At 42.6% G+C, this 21,279-nt stretch overlaps 1 protein-coding gene across 5 annotated transcripts in view; it reads right to left on the bottom strand.

The window, feature by feature from the left end:
• The window catches only part of IL17REL (interleukin 17 receptor E like), a 78,801-nt gene that overhangs the window by 34,797 nt on the left and 22,725 nt on the right, over positions 1-21,279 (bottom strand). For 3 of the 5 annotated variants that reach the window (XM_043496151.1, XM_043496154.1, XM_043496158.1), the window contains exons 2-4: positions 13,524-13,551; positions 3,921-4,070; positions 1,658-1,767 (exon numbers count right to left, since the gene is read on the bottom strand). In XM_043496151.1, coding sequence (XP_043352086.1) covers positions 1,658-1,767; positions 3,921-4,070; positions 13,524-13,551 — 288 coding nt within the window. The remainder of the gene's footprint in view (positions 1-1,657; positions 1,768-3,920; positions 4,071-13,523; positions 13,552-21,279) is intronic. The other 2 variants (XM_043496161.1, XM_043496164.1) reach the window with 1 other exon arrangement.

Here is a 21,279-nt window from a genome sequence, read left to right as displayed (position 1 = left end):
GTGTGAAATCTGACCTTTCCATCAGAGGTCTCTAAAAGGTCATCAGTTGTTTCTCAGATTTCAGAGTCTCTGACATGTGTATTAGAGGTAAAAATTTACAATATTTACATTAATTTCATCCAGGAATTATTCATTTTCAGTCTGTGGCATGGAATTGAGGGAAATAAGGATCAACTGAGGTCACCAGTTCTGTTTACTGGATGTAAGCCAAGACAAGCTGCTGGAAAGTGCACATGAAATTTACCTCAATTTCAATGTTACAGGCAGTTCACGGCCAACTGAATGCTGCACTAGGGTACGTTTGATCACAGGATAATATTACAGTGATACAGGCAAAACACTAGCCTGATCAAAAAGACTTCATTTCACCTATCATGAGGCAATATGGTCCTTTCATAATATATACACAAGCACAAAAAACAACATGCTTGTGATATTAATAAAAAGCTATAATCTACCAGTCATTAAAATAAAAAAAAAATCTTGTTTTCCACATACTAGGTCAGATTTTTCAAAGATACTAATTCTGGATTTAGTCTGGCCCTGCAATATATTTTGCAGTTAAAATTACCACCACCTGACCACCTAAGGTAAGTAATGAATACACACATACTTAGCTGTCTAAATGACATGGTCCATAAGCAATTGCAGGTTCAAAACAGCACACATAGGCACAAAATGAAAGGTCATGTTGAGGCTGATTTGAAAACTAGGCTCTGTAAAACCCACTACCTCTTGCAAAATGATAAATGAAGCAAGTATTAAAAGGTGGTAAAGAAGGGAGTCTGTAATGGGGTGAGACTCACCCCTGTGGCGCCTCCTCTCGGTCATCCTGGGAATTCGCTCTTTTGACCTGAAGCACCTTCTGCAGGCTGGTGACTCGCTGCCTCTGGCCCCCCTGTGTCCCTCCTGGACCCCGTGCCCCTTATCCTTGGGCCCTGCCCCCGGTAAGTACACCCGCTCTCTGGGTCTCCCCACCCACCCACCCACCTCACCTCAGTGGCTACTGCCAGTCACCATCTAGGCCCCTTTCACTGGGGCCAACTTCAGTCTGTATAAGCCAATCACCCCAGGCAAGGGGAGTTTGGACTGGCTGCCTCTGCCTACCCTGGGCTGCACCCTGGCACCTTTCTGGCCTTTGACAAGGCTGCTTTTCTGGGGCTTTTCTGGGCTTTTTCTGGGAGCTCCCCAGCCCTATTCCCTAGCCCTGCTCCCCTCAGGTACTCTGTTCAGCTTCCCAGCAGCCAGGCCCTTCTCCCTCTAGAGACAGAGAGAGACAGTCTGCTCCTGGCCCACTGCCCTCTTCTAAGGGCCAGCTGGGCCCTGATTGGGGCAGGGCCACAGCTGAGCCACTTCTCCATTCAGCCTTCCCCAGCCACAGTCCTCCCTCAGGGCTGCTTTTAAACCCTCCGGGCAGGAGTGGAGTGACCACCCTGCTACAGAGTCTATATGTCATAAAGAAGTGATGCAATTTGAGTTATATTCTCCTATCAGCAGGTTTTCAGGTAACCTAATAGAAGTATAATCATCACGGACACAGTTTGGCAAAGTCAGTGGTGGGATGAAGAAAAGAGGAGCATTAAATGTATTCTTGGTTTTTTTCCTCCAAAGGCTCACAATATTTTTATGCTAAGCAAATCAAAAAGAGGGAGCCTACCTTCCTTCCACCAAGCTTGTTGCTTGTTTTTCTAGAAAATCTCACATTCACACACTGAGACTGCTGCGTGTCCACTGACAGAGAACAGATTTCCAGACCACGAATATTTTCTGGAATTAATTTTTAAATATGTTTTAAAAGGCTGATCCTCCAACATCTTAACAAAACATAAACTAAACTACAAAACTTGCAGTGCATTCATAGGGTTTCCTTCTATGTCCAAGATACAGAGATTTTTCTGAATGTCAAAATAAGGTCGTACATATTGTGACAAAGCTCTGCCTTGCCTCCGTGGGTCCCATGTTTCCTGGTGGATTTCACTAGCCTCAGAGGCTCACTGTGACCCTCCACGTAACCCTTCTTTCTCTAGAGACAAGGGTCACAGTCTACTGAGCCATTTTCATCATAAGCCAGCAAGGGAGGTGAGGAGAAGTTATCCTTCTTTGCAGTCTCTGTTGTCTCCCAGTCTCAGTGATTAATCAGGGGCAAAGGTGGGGGGGGAGCCCGGGCCCACCCTCTATTCCGGGCTCCAGCCCAGGGATCCTAATAGTATCAGCTACAGTAGCTGACCTTTTAGAAACATGACATGTACAATTTCTTGGGCTACTTCCCCCACAGCAGCCCTCACTTCCTCAAGCTCCACTTCACCCTTACCTCAGGGCCTCCTTCCTTGTACCTGATATGGTGTGTACTACTCAGCCTCTCCAACAGCACAACTTCCTCCCACAGCTCCTGACATGCACACCCACCTGACTGACTGGGAGGCTTTTAACTAGTTTCAACCAGGCTCTGATCGGCTTCAGGTGTCCCAATCAACTTAGCCTTCTCCCTGTCTTCTGGAAAGTTCTTAATTGGCCCCAGGTGTCTTAATTGACCTGGAGCAGCTGCCATTTCACTTATTCTGGTACCAGGGATTTATTTAGGCTGGAGCTAATATATTTATCTCCCACTACTCTTCCATAGCCATCTGGCCTTGCCCCGTCACATAATATATGTCCTTATTTTCATAGGGTATAACAATTGCTAGAGATTAAAGCACTGATCCTTCAAACCCTTATGCACATGCTTAACTTTAAGCAGATGAGTAGTCCCATTAACTTTGTTAATCACAAGATTTTGCAGGAGTGGTACCTAAATAAATGCATTAATAAAAGAGGAGGGGAATTAGATTAACGATACCTCAAAAATAGCTATGATACTGAACTCCTTCTTTATACATGCTTCATTAAGAAAAATAAAGAAAATACATCTCAGCAACTAGGACCTGCAGAAAAACTTATCTTATATTTATGAATCTGCCAGACGTGACAATATATAGCCTGGAATATTAAGAGAATTAGCACATTAATATGTCATTGACAATTATTTTAATAGTCATAAAATAGGGCAGTATTGTCTTGGAGGACTGGAGAAAGTAAATTTACTTCAAAAAAGTAAAGAAGAATGATCCTGGCATTACTATCCCATAAGTTTAACTCCCATCTCTAGCACAAAAAGACCTGGAACACAGAATTCCAATCCAAGGTCTTGACTCTGGAAAGTCACAGAGGTGCTTAAATTTACGCACTTGACTTTAATCAGGCTACTCACAGTTTGCAAAGTTAAGCATGTGAATAAGCCTTTGTTAGGTCAGTTTTCATATTTGGATCTGAATGCACACCACTCCAAAGTCAGAGTGCTTGGACCCAATGTTCTGGTTGGAATGCATCCTTATCCATGGGGAAATAAAGGAGCAAGTCATGAGAGAAAAAAAATAATGAAACAGCTAGAAGGTCAGAGAATTGTCCACATAAAGAAGCAAGGTCTTACAAAGAATAGCTCATGCCAAAAAGTTTGATTACTCTTATTTTATTTTTAGACAGAATTACAACTTTAGGCCCCAATACTATAACTGCTTTTATGTGGGTGGACTGTTGGGCCATCATGAAGTCAATAGAATGTCAGACAGGCACAAAGAAAGGCAGCTATAGGCTCAAAACTTTAGTGGAAGAAGGAAGAGCATTAATTGTAATATACTTGGGGTGCAATCCTTGTTCCACTGAAGTCAATGGCAAAATTCCCATTGACTTCCATAGGGCCAGGATTTCACCTTTGGATTTTAGTAAAGCAGTAGATACGCTGTTCCATAAAATCTTACTGATATAGTTAATTCAACTCATCTTGGATATGAACACTGCAATACAGAACAAAATCTGGCTGAAGGACCATAAACAAACAGCAAAACAAACCCCAAAATGGTTTCGTAACAAATCTGCTGGCCTACCATCAAGAGTCAGTGTCCCTTTGATGCTTAAGTGAAGAGAGCATTGGCTTCCCTGTACACACTTCATCGCAGTTGAGAGCTTCATGCGTTTCAATACAGTAGAAGATAAAGAGGCAGGAGCATCACGGCAGAAACTGTTAAAAATACCAGCTGTGAATGTCAAAAATACATATAGATATATATAAATCCAACTGGCCATATGGCATTTTAAAGAAGATCACAAACATGGCCAAAAAAATCCAAAGGTGAAATCCTGGGCCTACTGAAGTCAATTGGAAATTTTGCGGTGACTTCAATGGAGCCTGGATTTCACCCCAATGTTTCTATGAGAAGAATCATGAGTGAAACAGAAGATCAAAGGCCTGAATAGCAAAACATTTTAATTGGTTGTACATTTGGGTGGTGTCGCAGCTTCAGAAGGAAATATCCACCAGTCACAATTCAGTGACAAATTGCCCAACTCAGGAGAGGAAAAGGAGTTCCTAGCCACAGTTGTAGTCCCCGAACATGACTGCATTGTCAGGGCTTTTAGGCTTTCTCACAACAATTAAGTGCATTGTTTTGTGATCAGAGGCACTCTTGGATTTAGTATTTAATTCAATGGGGACTGGTGGACTGTCTGGGCGGTTGCTAAATGTCATTTTTACACAGGGGGGCACCGTTGCTTTCCTATTCATGGGCAAACATTTCATACCTATAAGCTCACAATCAGTGATAAGTGTGGGGCTATTTATCATGGCTGAGGTTTTGTTCATGATGTAGATAGTGGTTCATTTCTACATCTAAGACATATTGACTATTTCTTCCTTTATTTTCCTTCTCAGAGTTTGCATCTCCTACACGTCACTCCTTGAGTCTCCATGCCAATCCTATGTGAGACTACTGTGGAAAGCCAAGAGGGATTGAGTGGTGGTCGTCTGGGCCCAAAAGCCCATGCAACTTGCTGGGCTTCAGCAGCTCTTTGCCACCTCTTCAACTCCCCTAGCCCCAACCATATAGAGCATGATTATTCAGGATTTGTGCAGGCAGAGTTGATTTCACCCCTCATGTATTTGTTATGCTTTTCTGTCTAAAAGATGTTGTCTTGCAATCATGGGTGAAGAATATCTGATTAATCAGGCTTTGGTATAGATCTGTAATTACTTGGGTAGTGTTCTGAAGTGAGGAATTTTAACACATACCCGCCTAGAGGTTGTTTGAATGAGTTGCTGGGCTGTATTTGCTGAAATCTCCATTGCAATACATCGGCTTTGCCTCATACGCTACAGCACCACTTCATTTTAGCTGTGTTAGTACATAACAATGCAATGATTACTAATATTAATCATTTCTGCAGAACTACAGGAGTGCATGGCACTGGCCATACAAATAAAAGACAAGGTGCCTGCCCCAAACAGTTTACAATCTAAGGGCTAAAACATGCCCTTTGGGTATGTGGCCAAGAATAGCTTCCACACATGAATGTCTATTTGCTCACATGGAATGTGAATGAGCCATATCCATACTAACCCTACAGAGGGAGGTGAGGGGTGAAGGGAGAAAGACATGGGCACGTCATCTTCCCACCAATGATGCAGAAAATCACTGATATATTAATACTCAGAGGAATTATTATCTCCTGAGCACAGTCCCCACTAATGTGTGGGGTTCTCACTTTAAGAGGGAGTTTCAGCAGCTGCTGTTGGCAGGGGAAGCCCATCATCATGAATCTACAAGAGGCCAAACTGACACCTGATGCAAATGTGTGCATCTTTGTTGATTTCAGTGGAGTAGTACCCACTTACATGGAGTTTGAATTTGACCCCAAACAGAAGAGAGGTATCAGAGTAGCAGCCGTGTTAGTCTGTATTCGCAAAAAGAAAAGGAGTACCCGTGGCACCTTAGAGACTAACAAATTTATTAGAGCATAAGCTTTCGTGAGCTACAGCTCACTTCATCGGATGCATTTGGTGGAAAAAGCAGAGGAGAGATTTATATACACACACACAGAGAACATGAAACAATGGGTTTATCATACACACTGTAAGGAGAGTGATCACTTAAGATAAGCCATCACCAGCAGCAGGGGGGGGAAAGGAGGAAAACCTTTCATGGTGACAAGCAAGGTAGGCTAATTCCAGCAGTTAACAAGAATATCAGAGGAACTTCTGGGTACTACAATACCCACCTGCTGAAGTGAAGAAACAGATTGACAGAGCCAGAAGAGTACCCAGAAGTCACCTACTACAGGACAGGCCCAACAAAGAAAACAACAGAACGCCACTAGCCATCACCTTCAGCCCCCAACTAAAACCTCTCCAACGCATCATCAAGGATCTACAACCTATCCTGAAGGACGACCCATCACTCTCACAGATCTTGGGAGACAGACCAGTCCTTGCTTACAGACAGCCCCCCAATCTGAAGCAAATACTCACCAGCAACCACACACCACACAACAGAACCACTAACCCAGGAACCTATCCTTGCAACAAAGCCCGTTGCCAACTCTGTCCACATATCTATTCAGGGGATACCATCATAGGGCCTAATCACATCAGCCACACTATCAGAGGCTCGTTCACCTGCGCATCTACCAATGTGATATATGCCATCATGTGCCAGCAATGCCCTCTGCCATGTACATTGGCCAAACTGGACAGTCTCTACGTAAAAGAATGAATGGACACAAATCAGACGTCAAGAATTATAACATTCAAAAACCAGTTGGAGAACACTTCAATCTCTCTGGTCACTCGATCACAGACCTAAGAGTGGCTATACTTCAACAAAAAAGCTTCAAAAACAGACTCCAACGAGAGACTGATGAATTGGAATTAATTTGCAAACTGGATACAATTAACTTAGGCTTGAATAGAGACTGGGAATGGATGAGTCATTACACAAAGTAAAACTATTTCCCCATGGTATTTTTCCCCCCCACCCCACCCCCCACTGTTCCTCTGATATTCTTGTTAACTGCTGGAATTAGCCTACCTTGCTTGTCACCATGAAAGGTTTTCCTCCTTTCCCCCCCCTGCTGCTGGTGATGGCTTATCTTAAGTGATCACTCTCCTTACAGTGTGTATGATAAACCCATTGTTTCATGTTCTCTGTGTGTGTGTATATAAATCTCTCCTCTGCTTTTTCCACCAAATGCATCCGATGAAGTGAGCTGTAGCTCACGAAAGCTTATGCTCTAATAAATTTGTTAGTCTCTAAGGTGCCACGGGTACTCCTTTTCTTTTTGAGAAGAGAGGTATATATCAAATGCAACCACAACACATAAACACTATGGCTCTGATTCTCCACTCCTTTATTCTGATTTGATGCACTTGGAACTCCACTGAACTCAATGGAGATACACTAACGTAAAACCAGTGGAAAAGAGTGGAAAATCAGGCCCTTTTAACCTAGTTCATATAATTTCAGAGCTACCCTAGTATTTAACAATATGAATCCTAGATGGCATTCAGCTTTAGTTGCAGCTCTTCAATTAGAAAAAATTGCTGCAAAATCCCAAGATCTTTTCTTGAACAGCATTGTCTGATATGTGATTGTTCATATTCTGTCACGACAGCCCAGAGTAACCAGGCTGCACTGTTTTCATATGAGCAAATTATTAAACAAGGAATCAAATAATTAATTTAGAGGCACGTGAAGGATAATAGGGTTATAAGTAAGGCTACAGTATTATCATGGAGGTCATGGAAGTCACGGAATCCATGACTTCCAAAGACCTCTGTGACTTCAGCCCTGGCGGCTGGGAGCTACAGGGTCCTCCCGCAGCAGCAGGGAGCTGTGAGGTACCCCCTGTGCCTGAGGCAACAGGCCCCCAAGCTCTCAGACACCATGGGCAGTGGGGGTACCCTCCAGCTCCAAGCTGCTGCAGGTGGGGGGGGTGGGGGTACCCAGCAGCTCCTAGCTGCTTCCGGGTAAAAGAGGATCCCTGTAGGTCCCTACCAGTAGCGGTGGCAGGGGGATCCCCACAGCTTCCTGGCCACCGCCACGGGGCAGGAAGACACTGGAAGCTCCCCACCACCGCCGCAGGGCAGGGGGCCCCTGCCACTTCCCACAGCACCCCACTGCTGTGGTGGGGCAGGGGTATCCCTGCAGCTCCCCAGACACTGCCATGGGCAGGGGGACCCTGGCAGCTCCCCACAGTTGTGACAGAACAGGGTGACCTCCACAGCTCCCCACTGCCATAGCAGGGCTGAGGGACCCCGCAGCTCCCACCATGGTGACAGCAGGGGGACACTGGCAGCTCCTTGCTGCTACCCTGGGGTAGGGAGACCCTCACAGCTCCCTGCTGCCATGGCAAGGCAGGGGGAATCCCGCAGGTCCCCGCTGCTGCAGTGGGGCAGGGGGAAACCCGCAGCTCCCTGCTGCCATGGTAGGGCATGGGGAACCCCCCACGACCTGTCCGGGACTTTTACTAAAAATATCCAAGACAAAATCTTAGCCTTAGTTATAAGGAATAGTCACCATGGATTTGTCAAGAACAAATCATGCTAAACCAACTTCATTTCCTTCTTTGATAGGATTACTGACCTAGTGTATAGGGGGAAAGCAGTAGATGTGATATTCCTTGATTTTAGTAAGGCTTTTGAAATGGTTCTGCAAGACATTCTCATAAGCAAACTAGGGAAATGTGCTCTAGATTAATTTATTATAAGGTAGATGCACAACTGATTGAAAGACCATACTCAAAGAGTAGTTTTCAATGGTTTGCTGTCAAATTGGGAGGGCATATCTAGTGGGATTCCGCAGGGGTCAGTCCTGAGTCTGGTACTATTCAATATTTTCATTAATGACTTGGATAATCGAGTAGAGTGTTTGCTTATAAAATCTGCAGATGACACCAAGCTGGGAGGGATTGCAAGCATTCAAAATGATCTTGATAAACTGGAGAATTAGTCTGAATTCAAAAAGAAGAAATTCAGTAAAGACAAGTGCAAATTACTTGACTGAGGAAGGAAAAATCAAATGCACAACTACAAAATGGGGAATAACTGTCTAGGTGATAGTACTGCTGAAAAGGATTTGGGGGTTATAGTGGACCACAAACAATGAGTCCTCAATGTGATGCAGCTGCAAAAAAGGCTAATATGATTCCGGGGCATTTTAACAGGAGTATTCTATGTAAGACACAGAAAGCAATTGTCCCGCTCTAAGTGGCACTGGTGAGGCCCCAGCTGGAGTATTGTGTCCAGTTCTGGGCACCACAGTTTAGGAAAGATGTGGACAAATTGGAAAGAGCCCAGAGGAGAGCAACAAAAATTATAAAAGGTTTAGAAAACCTCAACTATGAGGAAATGTTGAAAAAAACTGGACATATTTAGTCTTGAGAAAAGAAGACTGAGGGAAAACCTGATAGTCTCCCAATATGTTAAAGGCTTTTATAAAGAGGATGGTGATCAATTGTTCTCCATATCCACTGAAAGTAGGACAAGAAGTAAAGGGAGATTTAGGTTAGATATTAGGAAAAACTTTCTAACTATAAGGGTAGTTAAGCTCTGGAACAGGCTTCCAAGGGAAGTCGTGGAGTCCCTGTCTTTGGAAGTGTTTAAAAACCAAGTTGGACAAACACTTATCAAGGATGAACTAGGTTTACTTGGTCCTGCTACAGAGCAGCGGACTGGACTTGATGACATCTCAAAGACCCTTCCAGCACTACATTTCTATGATTCTATGAATATAAATGGCAACCAGAAGCAATAACATCTGCATTAAGTCTCCAGGAAATGCTACATGCTTGTTGTCCCATGTACAATATTGCTTTTTCTCATATATGATTATAGTTAATTTTAGGGAAGATCTATGCATAGCCTATTAAATGGAGCAAACTCAAAAGAATCTTTATCTTGAAAATTCATATATCTTACAAATATTCCGTTTGGGTGGATTCAACAATATCTCCTTCTGAGTTTCAGTTGGCATTGTTATCACCTTAATTTAATTTGGCCTTTTGCAATATCATCTTGGGGTTTGATATTATTAGATCCCAGAATTTAGATCCCAGGGTTAAAGGCCTATTCCACAGCTGCATGGGAGAATTTCAGGCAATGCATAGCTGATATGCATTCTTCCCTTTGGCTCAGCATTTGACAATTGCCCAAGAGTGGTTCTAGGGATTAGACTTTCTCTACACCACTCATGATTTTATATACCTCTATCATATCCCCCCTTAGTCTCCTCTTTTCCAAGCTGAAAAATCCTAGCCTCTTTAATTTCTCCTCATATGGAACCCATTACAATCATTTTAGTTGCCCTTCTCTGAACCTTTTCCAATGCTAGTGTATCTTTTTTGAGATGAGAAGACCACATCTGTTTGCAGTATTCAAGATGTGGGTGTACCATGGATTTATATAAGGGCAATAAGATATTCTCCGTCTTATTCGCTATCCCTTTTTTAATGATTCCTAACATCCTGTTTGTTTTTTTGACTGCCGCTGCACATTGCATGGACATCTTCAGAGAACTATCCACGATGACTCCAAGATCTCTTTCCTGATTAGTTGTAGCTAAATTAGCCCCCATCAGATTGTATGTATAGTTGGGGTTATTTTTTCCAATGTGCATTACTTTACATTTATCCACATTAAATTTCATTTGCCAGTTTGTTGCCCAATCACTTAGTTTTGTGAGATCTTTTTGAAGTTCTTCACAGTCTGCTTTGGTCTTAACTATCTTGAGCAGTTTAGTATCATCTGCAAACTTTGCCACCTCATTGTTTACCCCATTCTCCAGATCATTTATGAGTAAATTGAATAGGATTGATCCTAGGACTGACCCTTGGGGAACACCACTAGTTACCTCTCTCCATTCTGAAAATTTACCATTTATTCCTACCCTTTGTCCCCTGTCTTTTAACCAGTTCTCAATCCCTGAAAGGATCTTCCCTCTTATCCATGACAACTTAATTTACGTAAGAGCCTTTGGTGAGGGACTTTGTCAAAAGACTTTCTGGAAATCTAAATACACTATATCCACTGGATCCCCCTTGTCCACATGTTTGTTGACCCCCTTCAAGACTGCTTCAAGCTCCCAAGTGTATCACTATAAGGCACGTTTCCTAACCTTTTAATCATTTATGTGGCTCTTCTTTGAACCCTCTCCAATTTATCAGCACGCTTTCTGAGTTGCGGACACCAGAATTGGACACAGTATTTCAGCAGCAGCTGCATAGTGCCAAATACAGACATGAAATTACCTCTCTCTCCTTCTTGAGATTTTCCTGTTTATATGTCTAAGCATAGCATTAGCCTTTTGGTCACAGTGTTGCACTGGGAGCTCATATTCAGCTGATCAGCCACCATTACTCCCAAATCTTTGTCTCGCTGCTTCCCAGGACAGAGTCTCTCATCCAGTAGGTATGGCCTACATTCTTTGTTCCTAGATGCATTCATTCAAATTTTGCCAAAAAATGCATATTGGTTGTTTGTGCCCAGCATACGAAGAGATCCAGATTGCTCGCTCAACATGACTTGTCCTCTTCATTATTTATCACACCTCCAATGTTCGTGTCATCTGCAAACCCTATCAGTGATTGTTTTATGTTTTCTTCCAAGTCAACAAAAAAAAATGGTAAATGGCATAGGACCAAGATACCACACCATTTTAAAATTTCCGGAATATGGGATTACATAGCGATGCACAGATGCCAAACCCTTTTTCTGACAAAAATCTGATTTTATAGACATTGTTATTGAATAGACACCATCAAGTTGAAATCTAATCAGTTTTTTAAAAATGAATTAAAAGTAATTTCATCTCTTACACTTGGTCCTAAATCCTCTTGAGCCTCAATTTTTATGGGGATTTTACTATCACATTTTCTGATTTATAAGCTGTATTTTCTCTCTCCAGTTGCTGACAAAAGACGCACATAAAAAAAGGGGAAACCAAGACCTCAATCCTGAGAAAATTTACACATCTGCTTAATTTTACTGATCTGAGAAGTCTCACTGAAGACAATAGGATCTCTCGTGCAGTTACAATTAAGTGCATGGTTGATTTTTTGCAAAATTAGTGCTCAAGATTGCAACCTCTGTGAGACAGGGCCCATCTTTTGGCTATTATGAGTACAGTGTGTTGTACCTTAGGGCTCTAATACTTGATTGGGGCCATTTTAAGTGTTTTTACAATATAAATAATATATAATAATAATAAATGACTGACTAGAGGGGGGGGAACAGTAGAAATGACAGTACACAAAATGCTGTCAGATGCACAAATGAAACACAATGAGGACAAAGAGAAAAGTTATTTTCTAATCTCTTTCACTTCTAGCCACCCATGTGTGTCTTGTAATAATGATAGGGGGTACATATTTTCAGACAAAACTGTGATATAGGCCCTGATCCTGCTACTGGCTCTGCTTGGCTGGACCCTCACATCCAAACGGAATTCCTTGCAGAATTGGGCCTTCAGGTCAGCGGCAGTATCTACCTCTGTGTTTATATAGTACCTAGCACAATCCAGACCCTATTCTAATTCTGGGAACAAACAAACTAAATAAATGTTACAAGTGACCTTCCCTTTAAGGCCAAAACATCATGCTAAAGGGCTTCCTCAGCCTGCCCCAAGAAAGGATAATATGGCTTGCTTCAGCCAAGGCAGAGTACAGGGTCAAAGCCCCCCGTTTCTTCTATCAGGTCCTGTGCTTCCTTCTGTGAGGGCTACAGAATTCAGTCTTCACGGAATCGATACCTAATCCCATAGGTGCTGGAACTAGGGTTGCTGGGGGTGCTACTGCACTCCCTGGCTTGAAGTGGCTTCCATCATATGGTTTAGAGTTTGGTTCAACGGTTCTTAGCACCCCCACTATGCAAATTGTTCCAACACCCCTGCCTTATCCTAAGTGAGACTCACTGGTACCTGCCACAAGAACCTGACAGTCCATTCATGCTGGTCAGCAAAATGCTGCAAGAATGCTTGGCTGTTTGAGAAGGCAGATGTTTCATCCCTTCCAAAGCTTTGCAGATTCTCTTCACTCTATCCTAGAAATCATAGAATATCAGGGTTGGAAGGAACCTCAGGAGGTCATCTAGCCCAACCCCCTGCTCAAAGCAGGACCAATTCCCAATATTTGCCCCAGATCCCTATATGGACCCCTCAAGGATTGAACTCACAACCCTGGGTTTAGCAGGCCAATGCTCAAACCACTGAGCTATCCCTCCCCCCAATCTATCTATCACGTAGTAGTAGTAGTAGTTGTTGTTGCTATTGATTATTATTATTATTTTATAGCTAATAATAATAATTATTATTATTATTATTGTCGGTCATTAAAAACCACATTTGGTTGGGGTGGCTGAAGAAATCTTAGCAATGATTATGCTAGGTAAAGAAAATTACAAAGCAATAAAGCACAAAATTCAAGAACATAAGAATGGCCATACTGGGTTAGACCAAATGTCCATCTAGACCAATATCCTGTTTTCCAACAGTGGCCAATAAGTGGCTAACATTTATTATAACCCATCAGTTTTTAAAATGTTTTACTTTAGGGAAAGATTCTGTGCTGCCCTGATGTGGCCTTGGAGGGGATTTATTACTTGTAGAGATCTTTTTTTTGTCCATAATTTAAGAATAACACAAAATGGAATGGCTTATACTTACTGGAAGGTTTGCTTTTACAATGAAAGACCTGCAAATAAAAATAAGGATTATTAAAAATACTGTTTTGAAGAAAAAAGATGGTTCAGAGTTAGTGTACACGTAAATATAAACATAGTTTAACAAATAGTCCCCATATTCGCTCATTAGATAAATCATTTTTAAAACTGAAGCATGACTTACCTTCTACAACACAACAATAGAAACATGCACAATGCTAAGACATAAGGGCCTGAGTCAAACCCCGCAGAGTCAATGAGGCCAAATGGATGAATTTACAATCTGTGTATTAAAGTTCTTTACAAGAACTACATTATAACAATTCCACCAAACCATATCCCTTCACATAACACAAGAACTCCAGGTCACCCAATAAATTAATAGGCAGCAGATTTAATAACAAAGAAAACAAAGTACTTCTTCATGCAACACATAGTTGACCTGTGGATGCTGGAAGGCCAAAAGTATAACTGGGTTCAAAAAAGAATTAGATACGTTCATGGAGGGTATGTCCATTGTAATGTGCCTCATACCAGCACAGAGGGAGTTAACCCCACTCCTTCCCCCTCACAGAAAGTGTTGGAGGGGGGCAGGGGGGGGCAGGAAGTATAAGAACAGAGCTCTGCATCTTAGTTGGAGCCAGATATCTTTCCTAGGAAGCCAAATTGCCCATGGAGCCCACAACCAGTTTGGCGGGTGATGACTTCCTGAGCCAGCCCGGAGACAAGGCCAGCCACTGCCCCAGGAGACTGAGGAATCCAAAGAGGAAGCAGAGAATGAGCCACACATCAGGGTCACTGGGAACCAGGCCACAGTGGTCACAGAGCAACCTAACTTGATACCAATAGGAAGCAGCCCAGGGGAATGAGACATTGGTCCTGTTATGTTGCCGGGAGGCAAGGCAGCAATCTAACGTTTCCAAGCCAACCTAGTGACAGAATCACCCATCCCTTCAAGGTACCTGGGCTAGGACATGATGGAACAGAGTGGGCCCAGGTCCCCCTATACTGGGCCCCACATTCGTGGCTGGACGAGCGCTAACCCCCACATCCAAGAGGCCTGAGCTATTGCTTATTTGGTTGCCCCACCACAAGCCATGATGCTCACAGATCTGGTGTGGTTGCTGAGTTCCCAGCACTGCCAAAGGAGGCGCCCTGACCCTGAGATGCAGGAATCTTACATCCATCAATGGCTATTAGCCAAGATGGTCAGGGACACAACCCCATGCTCCAGGTGTCCCTAAATCTCCAACTGCCAAAAGCTAGAACTGTACGACAAGGGATGGATCACTTGAAATTGCCCTGTTCTGTTCATTCCCTCTGAAGCACCTGGCACTGGCCATTGTCAGAAGACAGGATACTGGGCTACATGGACCCTTGATCTGACCACTATGGTCATTCTTATGTTCTTATACAACTATGATTTAATCAATTGGCAATGATATTTACTGTGTCAAAAAGTATATTAGACTGTCTGCATTTCCAATACAAACTGATTGTGCAGGGAATTGTGCTAGTCCTATTTGTGCTAGCTACCTTCCATACACTTTTGGAGCTATATATATAATTGATAATATTAACATTAGTCAAATAATTTTTAAAGAGGACTTATATGTATGACAAGTCAAACATTCAAATCAATCACCTCCAAATCAATAAGACTTGCTTTTTTATTTAAGAGTATTCAGGCCCCAATCCCACAAATGGGATTAATCAAGCGGGTAAGTGTCTGCAGGATTTGGGTATAAAACAGTAGGGAGAGGGGGCCTGATTTTCCACTGCTTTCCTCCAGGTATAGTTATCTACCTCTGGGAAAAGCCAGTACAAAAAAGGTGTTAAATGCTACCACTGGTCTGAACAGAGAATTCAAATCTGATAGAATTTTACACCCACTTCACAGAAAAAAGAAAAATCTTGAAACTAAATACATGCAAAAGTGGGAGGAAGTGATACCAGAATTGCAGGATGAGAATTCCGAACTCTGCTTGTAAATTTTTTTTTTTTTTTTAAAAATACATGGCAAAGATAAGTGAACAAATCTATGGCGCCTGTCCTGTAAATCTATATGCATACTTAACTTTATGCAGATATCTGAGTAGTAGCCATGTTAGTCTGTATCCACAAAAAGAAAAGGAGTACTTGTGGCACCTTAGAGACTAACAAATTTATTTGAGCAAGAGCTTTCATGAGCTACAGCTCACTTCATCGGATGCATGCAGTGGAAAATAAAGTGGGGAGATTTTATATACACAGAGAACATGAAACAATGGGTGTTACCATACACACTGTAAGGAGAGTGATCAGGTAAGGTGAGCTACTACCAGCAGAAGAGAAAAAAAACCTTTTGTCATGATAATCAAGGTGGGCCATTTCCAGCAGTTGACAAGAATGTGTGTGGAACAGTAGCGGGAGGGGAGGAAATAAACATGGGGAAATAGTTTTACTTTGTGTAATGACACATCCACTCCCAGTCTTTATTCAAGTTGGGTGGGAGTGGATGTGTCATTACACAAAGCCTGGGAGTGAATGTGTCATTACACAAAGTAAAACTATTTCCAGAGTTACAGAGTTACAGTCTCACGAAAGCTTATGCTCAAATAAATTTGTTAGTCTCTAAGGTGCCACAAGTACTCCTTTTCTTTTTGTGAAGATAATAGTCCATTGACGACACTCATGTATCTAATGTTAAGATCATGAATAAAAGTGTTTGCAGGACTGAGACTAAGAAAATAGCAAGATTATGCTCTAAAACAAAACCAATTTTAGTTATCTGAGCACCACTGAGGAGCATCTGAGAAACCTCTTTACAAGAGAAAACTGATACCCCAAAACAGCTTAAAAGATTTGTATGAAATGTAAAAGAAATCTTTTGAGGAAGTTATAAGCACCTAAAAATAGGAGATTTGAATGGGAAATAATGCACTGAGCAGGGCAGAACCTCTGAGCGAATGGGGGAATAGAAGGGGGAGGGAAGCGAGCTATTGAGCCCTGGGGGGAGGGAGGGAGACTCCAGGAAGGGCATCCCAGTAATTCCTACTGCCGCTTCTATGGCAGTTACTCGGTGGCCAGAGCCCAGTGTTCCCACTTGACCAAGTGCTGGTGCCCTATCCCGTCCCTTCCTACACCCCATCCGGGCAGCTGGCACACGAGCTCCTGCCCCTCCTTGGGCCTCCGCTGGGACCCACAGTGACTGTAGGGTGGGACTGGGCTAGGCTGGGGAGTCCAACCTCCTCTCTGATGGTAGGATTGCCAACACTGTGTTTCAAAAATAAGGGACTGTTTTCTTAGCACCCCTGCCTCCTGCCTCCACCCGATATTATCATTATTATTAATAATTAATTAATAAGCAGCAATACTCACCTACATTTGCCAGTTGTATTTCTTGCTGCTTTTTGCAGCACTCAGCAACTCCTGATCTTGTTGTACAAAGATAAAGTAATCTTTTCAGGATACTGGAAGTTTATGCAAATTTGGAGTTCGCTTTTAATTAAATCTACAATGCATCTGTTTCGTATGTCAGACTATTTATTCCCCATAATGAAAATATCCTCTCTACAAATGCGTTTGATTCTGGCACACTAAGTACAAATGACACTAAGTACAAATGACACAATTTGGAACAAGTTTCTCAAGTTTTCTTTTCCACACTTCTGAAACACGTACATTCATTTTTCACTGATCGATTTGGAAATGTCATTTCTTGATGTTTCTATCACATCTCGACTAATGCAGAATTCCTCATAGAGCTGGTCCATGTTTACAATTTCCCTCATTTTGATTGCACCTGTTACATTCTCAAGATCTGAGAAACTAAATTTCTCAGCGAGACTAATGGGTTTCAGCTTCATCACTGCATTGTCAGTAGAGAAATCAAACCATTTATCGCTGCACAAAAACACAGAGTCATAAAACTTAATGAAATCTTCTTTAACTTTACGTTTTGTTGTGGAAGTAGCTTTTCCATCAGTTGTTTGGCTTGGAATCCAAAAAAACGCAATCGTCTTTCAGACTTAGCACCTTCATCTTAAATTGGCACATCTCTGTGTACATGTCAGTAATGCATAACTTTGATTCCTCCAACTTTCTAACAAATACATCAAAGATACAAGCTACGCTGTGGGAAAAACACATGTACATTTCCATAATACAGGCATTCTTGCCATCTTCTGCGAAAATATTCTTTAATGCTACTGGACAAGCCTCCCCTAGTGACTTGAAGTAGGCTGTAATTGCTGGCCAGTTTCTCAAAAATTGATCGACTGCTGAGTTAAGGGATAGTCATCTTGTACTCACATGTTGCAGTACTTCTTTCTATTCAATGTCAACAAACTCAAAAAAACTTCAGAGTTCTTTTCTGTGTATTGCAGACATAGAAAAATGGTTGTAAATTTTCAACACAATTGTTTCTATGTCAACCGACAGCTGATCACTCACATGTTTGCAAGTACTGAGGACTATGTGTGCAGGTTTCAGAGTAGCAGCCGTGTTAGTCTGTATCCGCAAAAAGGAGGTGGCACCTTAGAGACTAACAAATTTATTTGAGCATGTGTGCAGGGCATTTCACCTTCAAAATGCAGTCATTTTCATAACATAATAACTGATACACCGAACTGTGTTTCCCATAGTTCACATTTGCATTATCAGCAGAGTATGCAGTAAGAAAATTAATGTTAAGGTGGAATTTCTCTAGGCAGTCTGTTATGGCATGATGAATGCTTTTTGCAGATTCATCACTGTCTTCATAAAAATCAAGCAGCTTGCACTGAATGCCATCTGATATGGTGAAATATTGTAGGCACATTGGAAACATCTTCCTATTTCCCTTATTTGAAGCATCGATCACTACAGAGAAATACACATGCTGTTCTAGTGGTGATGGTAATAAATCCCATAAACATTCCCCCACAGACTTTGGGGTCAAAATATTGGTCACTAATAACTCTGCTTTGGTGCTTCCACAACACAATTGGTTTGCAATATTTGAATCACAAAACTTGATTTAAATCACTGGCAAGCTTATTATCACAGTCCTTGCTGTTGTAACGTAGGCTGTGTTTAACTGTGCAGTAAACTGTTGTAATTTCCCATGCTGCAATTCTGTGACTTTCAGTGTTTGAAGAGACAAAGAATTTGCTAATATTTGTCATACCTTTGGCCTGAGTGTTTTTCTTACATTCATTGGCTACTGTGTGCTGCTTCAGGTCAGTTTCACCTCCATGCCCGAGAGTGAATTCACACCAGCACAAAGTACAAAAGGCCCAGTTGTATTTTTTCTTCCCACTGACTTTTATATCTACACAGTCTCCTCATTTTTGTCTCTTTAAGTCTAAGAGAACTGTCTGGTGTTCCCACTACTTCACTCATAATTGCACTGAACGATTTCCTGACCATGTAAAAGTGTGATGCAGCTAATGTTAGCCACTAATAATATGATTTACAAATATTAGTTCTGCTATAGCTGGAGGTTCCCAAACTATGGGTTGTAGCCCCCAAGGGGGGCACGATAAGGTTATCAGGGAGGCACAAAGACCTAGGGCCATGCTCAAAGGCAGGAGGGGGCTCTGTCCAGCAGGGGAAGTGGACAGGTCTCTGCAAAGGTGGTCTCTGCTGCCAGGCCCAGGCTCCCTGCCCACCTCATTCCCCCCATTGCTGCAACTGCAGCAGCCGGCCACCAACCAGTAGTTATGATCCTCTGCTGGGGATGTTGGCAGAGACTCTGCAAGTGAGGAGCCTACACCCCAGAAGTACTGACCCCCTGCCAGACAGAGCCCCTTTCTGACCCTGGCCCTTCAGCACAGCTCCAGGGCACACAGTCCTGTCCACTTGCACTGCCTGCAGACCCTGCACAGGGAAAGCAGACAGGCCACGCTCTAGGGCTGGAGTCAGCAGGGGGCCCTGTCCAGCAGGGGTCAGTACTTAAACGTGCATCTTTCCACTTCCCACCTGACCCTGGCCCCAGAGCATGACCCTGTCTACTTTCACTGCTCAGCACTAAAGGGCCGGAGTCTGGAGGAAAGTGAAAAGATGCACCCATGAGTGCTGGCCCCCTGCTGTTGAAATATGCGATAAAAGGCATCCTGTAGAGTATGGGACAGGCAATTTTCTATTTAAATAAGGGATATCCCTTGTAATATGGGACTGTTGGCAACCCTACGTTGTGGCCATCCCTATCTCATGCACCACCGTGGCCACTCCAGCCCCTCCTCTGGGTCCCACTCTTGTCTTTGCCTCTCATCCCTGCAACACACATGTGCATAACATAGCTGGGGACCACTCTTGCCTCCACAAGTTATTGGGCGGCAGAATCCACTGGGGAGGCAGAAAATAGCTCCATCCTCCCAATATTTCCATTGCAGGGGCACACCGTGTTGCAGTGCCATTCGGGTTTGGCCCAGCCACCCCTCTGTCATGAGTGGATTTGCAACATGGCACACAGGGTCACAGCACAAATTGATCCTGTGCAGTATGTCACAATGCATCAAGCAGGGAGTTGGGCCCAGCCCCACAGGACAGGAGCCACCACTACTAGATGAGTCTGGAGCAAGCTCACTCTCAAGACCTGTATGAAAAGTGCCACACTAAAGGCCACTGGGGGGGGGAGGCAGCTTCTCTATTAGCTCCACTACTGGCTTGAGGTAGGCCATCACCTTTGCCATGGGAGTGTGTCAAAAGCGAACCATAAAACCAGACATGCCTGAAGGGTGGTGTTTCAAATACACTTTCATCAATAATAAAAAGAAACAGGTGGCCACAAATTTTCATGGGCTAAAAATTTAATCAAAATTTCTCACAGACTGACACTTCTCACAAATTTCTGGTTTCGGAGTAGCAGCCGTGTTAGTCTGTATTCTCAAAAAGAAAAGGAGTACTTGTGGCACTAAGTCTCTAAGGTGCCACAAGTACTCCTTTTCTTTTCACAAATTTCTGTTGGCTAGCCGGGGCCTACGCAGTGTAAGTTACGTGCAAAGGCAGGTACCACCTTTATATAATACGTCAATGTCACCTAATAAAGAACACCTAAGGAAAACCAATCTTACTTTACACAATTGCTACATGACTGGAATATATCTAAGTCAAAATATTTCAAGTGACTGACATCACTGGGATTTGTGGCTGCCCCAGACCTTTGAAACCCAGATCATGGGAGAATGAAATGAATGCACATATTGGAACATGTGAGATCTTATGTACAAAACCATGTCTGCTGCCAGTAAAATCAGTAAAATAATTTCTACTTAGCATTTTTGCATAAGGAAAATGCTTAAACAATATCATCCAATTTCCTTATTTGTATTTCCCAGCACAGTATAATCGGTAGAAAGAAAACTATTACTTTCTCCGAAAAAATGCAATGCAATAGTAAACTTTAAAAAAGCAGAAATGGAGCAAGTCATCCAATATAAAATTCATTCTCTAATTTTAGCTGCTGTTACATATATCTATTTTTAATCCATTTCTTTACTGGACTTTGCAGCTCTATGTAGAAGGACAAGTTTCACTAATTGAAGTTCTGGATGTACTTGAAGAATTGCAACTGAATACCTGCAAAATTGACTCAAGCCCCCGATAGGTGTAAAAATTAAGTGGGTGAATTGGGATGTTGGCTTCCTTGGTCAGAGTTCTCAGCAAGATGTTTAAGGCAACTGTTGTTCAAGGGTTGAGCAACTGATCACTGGCGAAGCAATCTCTCTTGCTGCTTCATGCATCCGATGAAGTGAGCTGTAGCTCACGAAAGCTTATTCTCAAATAAATGTGTTAGT

The sequence above is a fragment of the Dermochelys coriacea genome, chromosome 1 (genome assembly GCF_009764565.3).
Source record: "Dermochelys coriacea isolate rDerCor1 chromosome 1, rDerCor1.pri.v4, whole genome shotgun sequence".
In the NCBI taxonomy this organism is placed as follows: domain Eukaryota; kingdom Metazoa; phylum Chordata; order Testudines; family Dermochelyidae; genus Dermochelys; species Dermochelys coriacea.
This window is presented reverse-complemented; position numbering and strand designations above follow the sequence as displayed.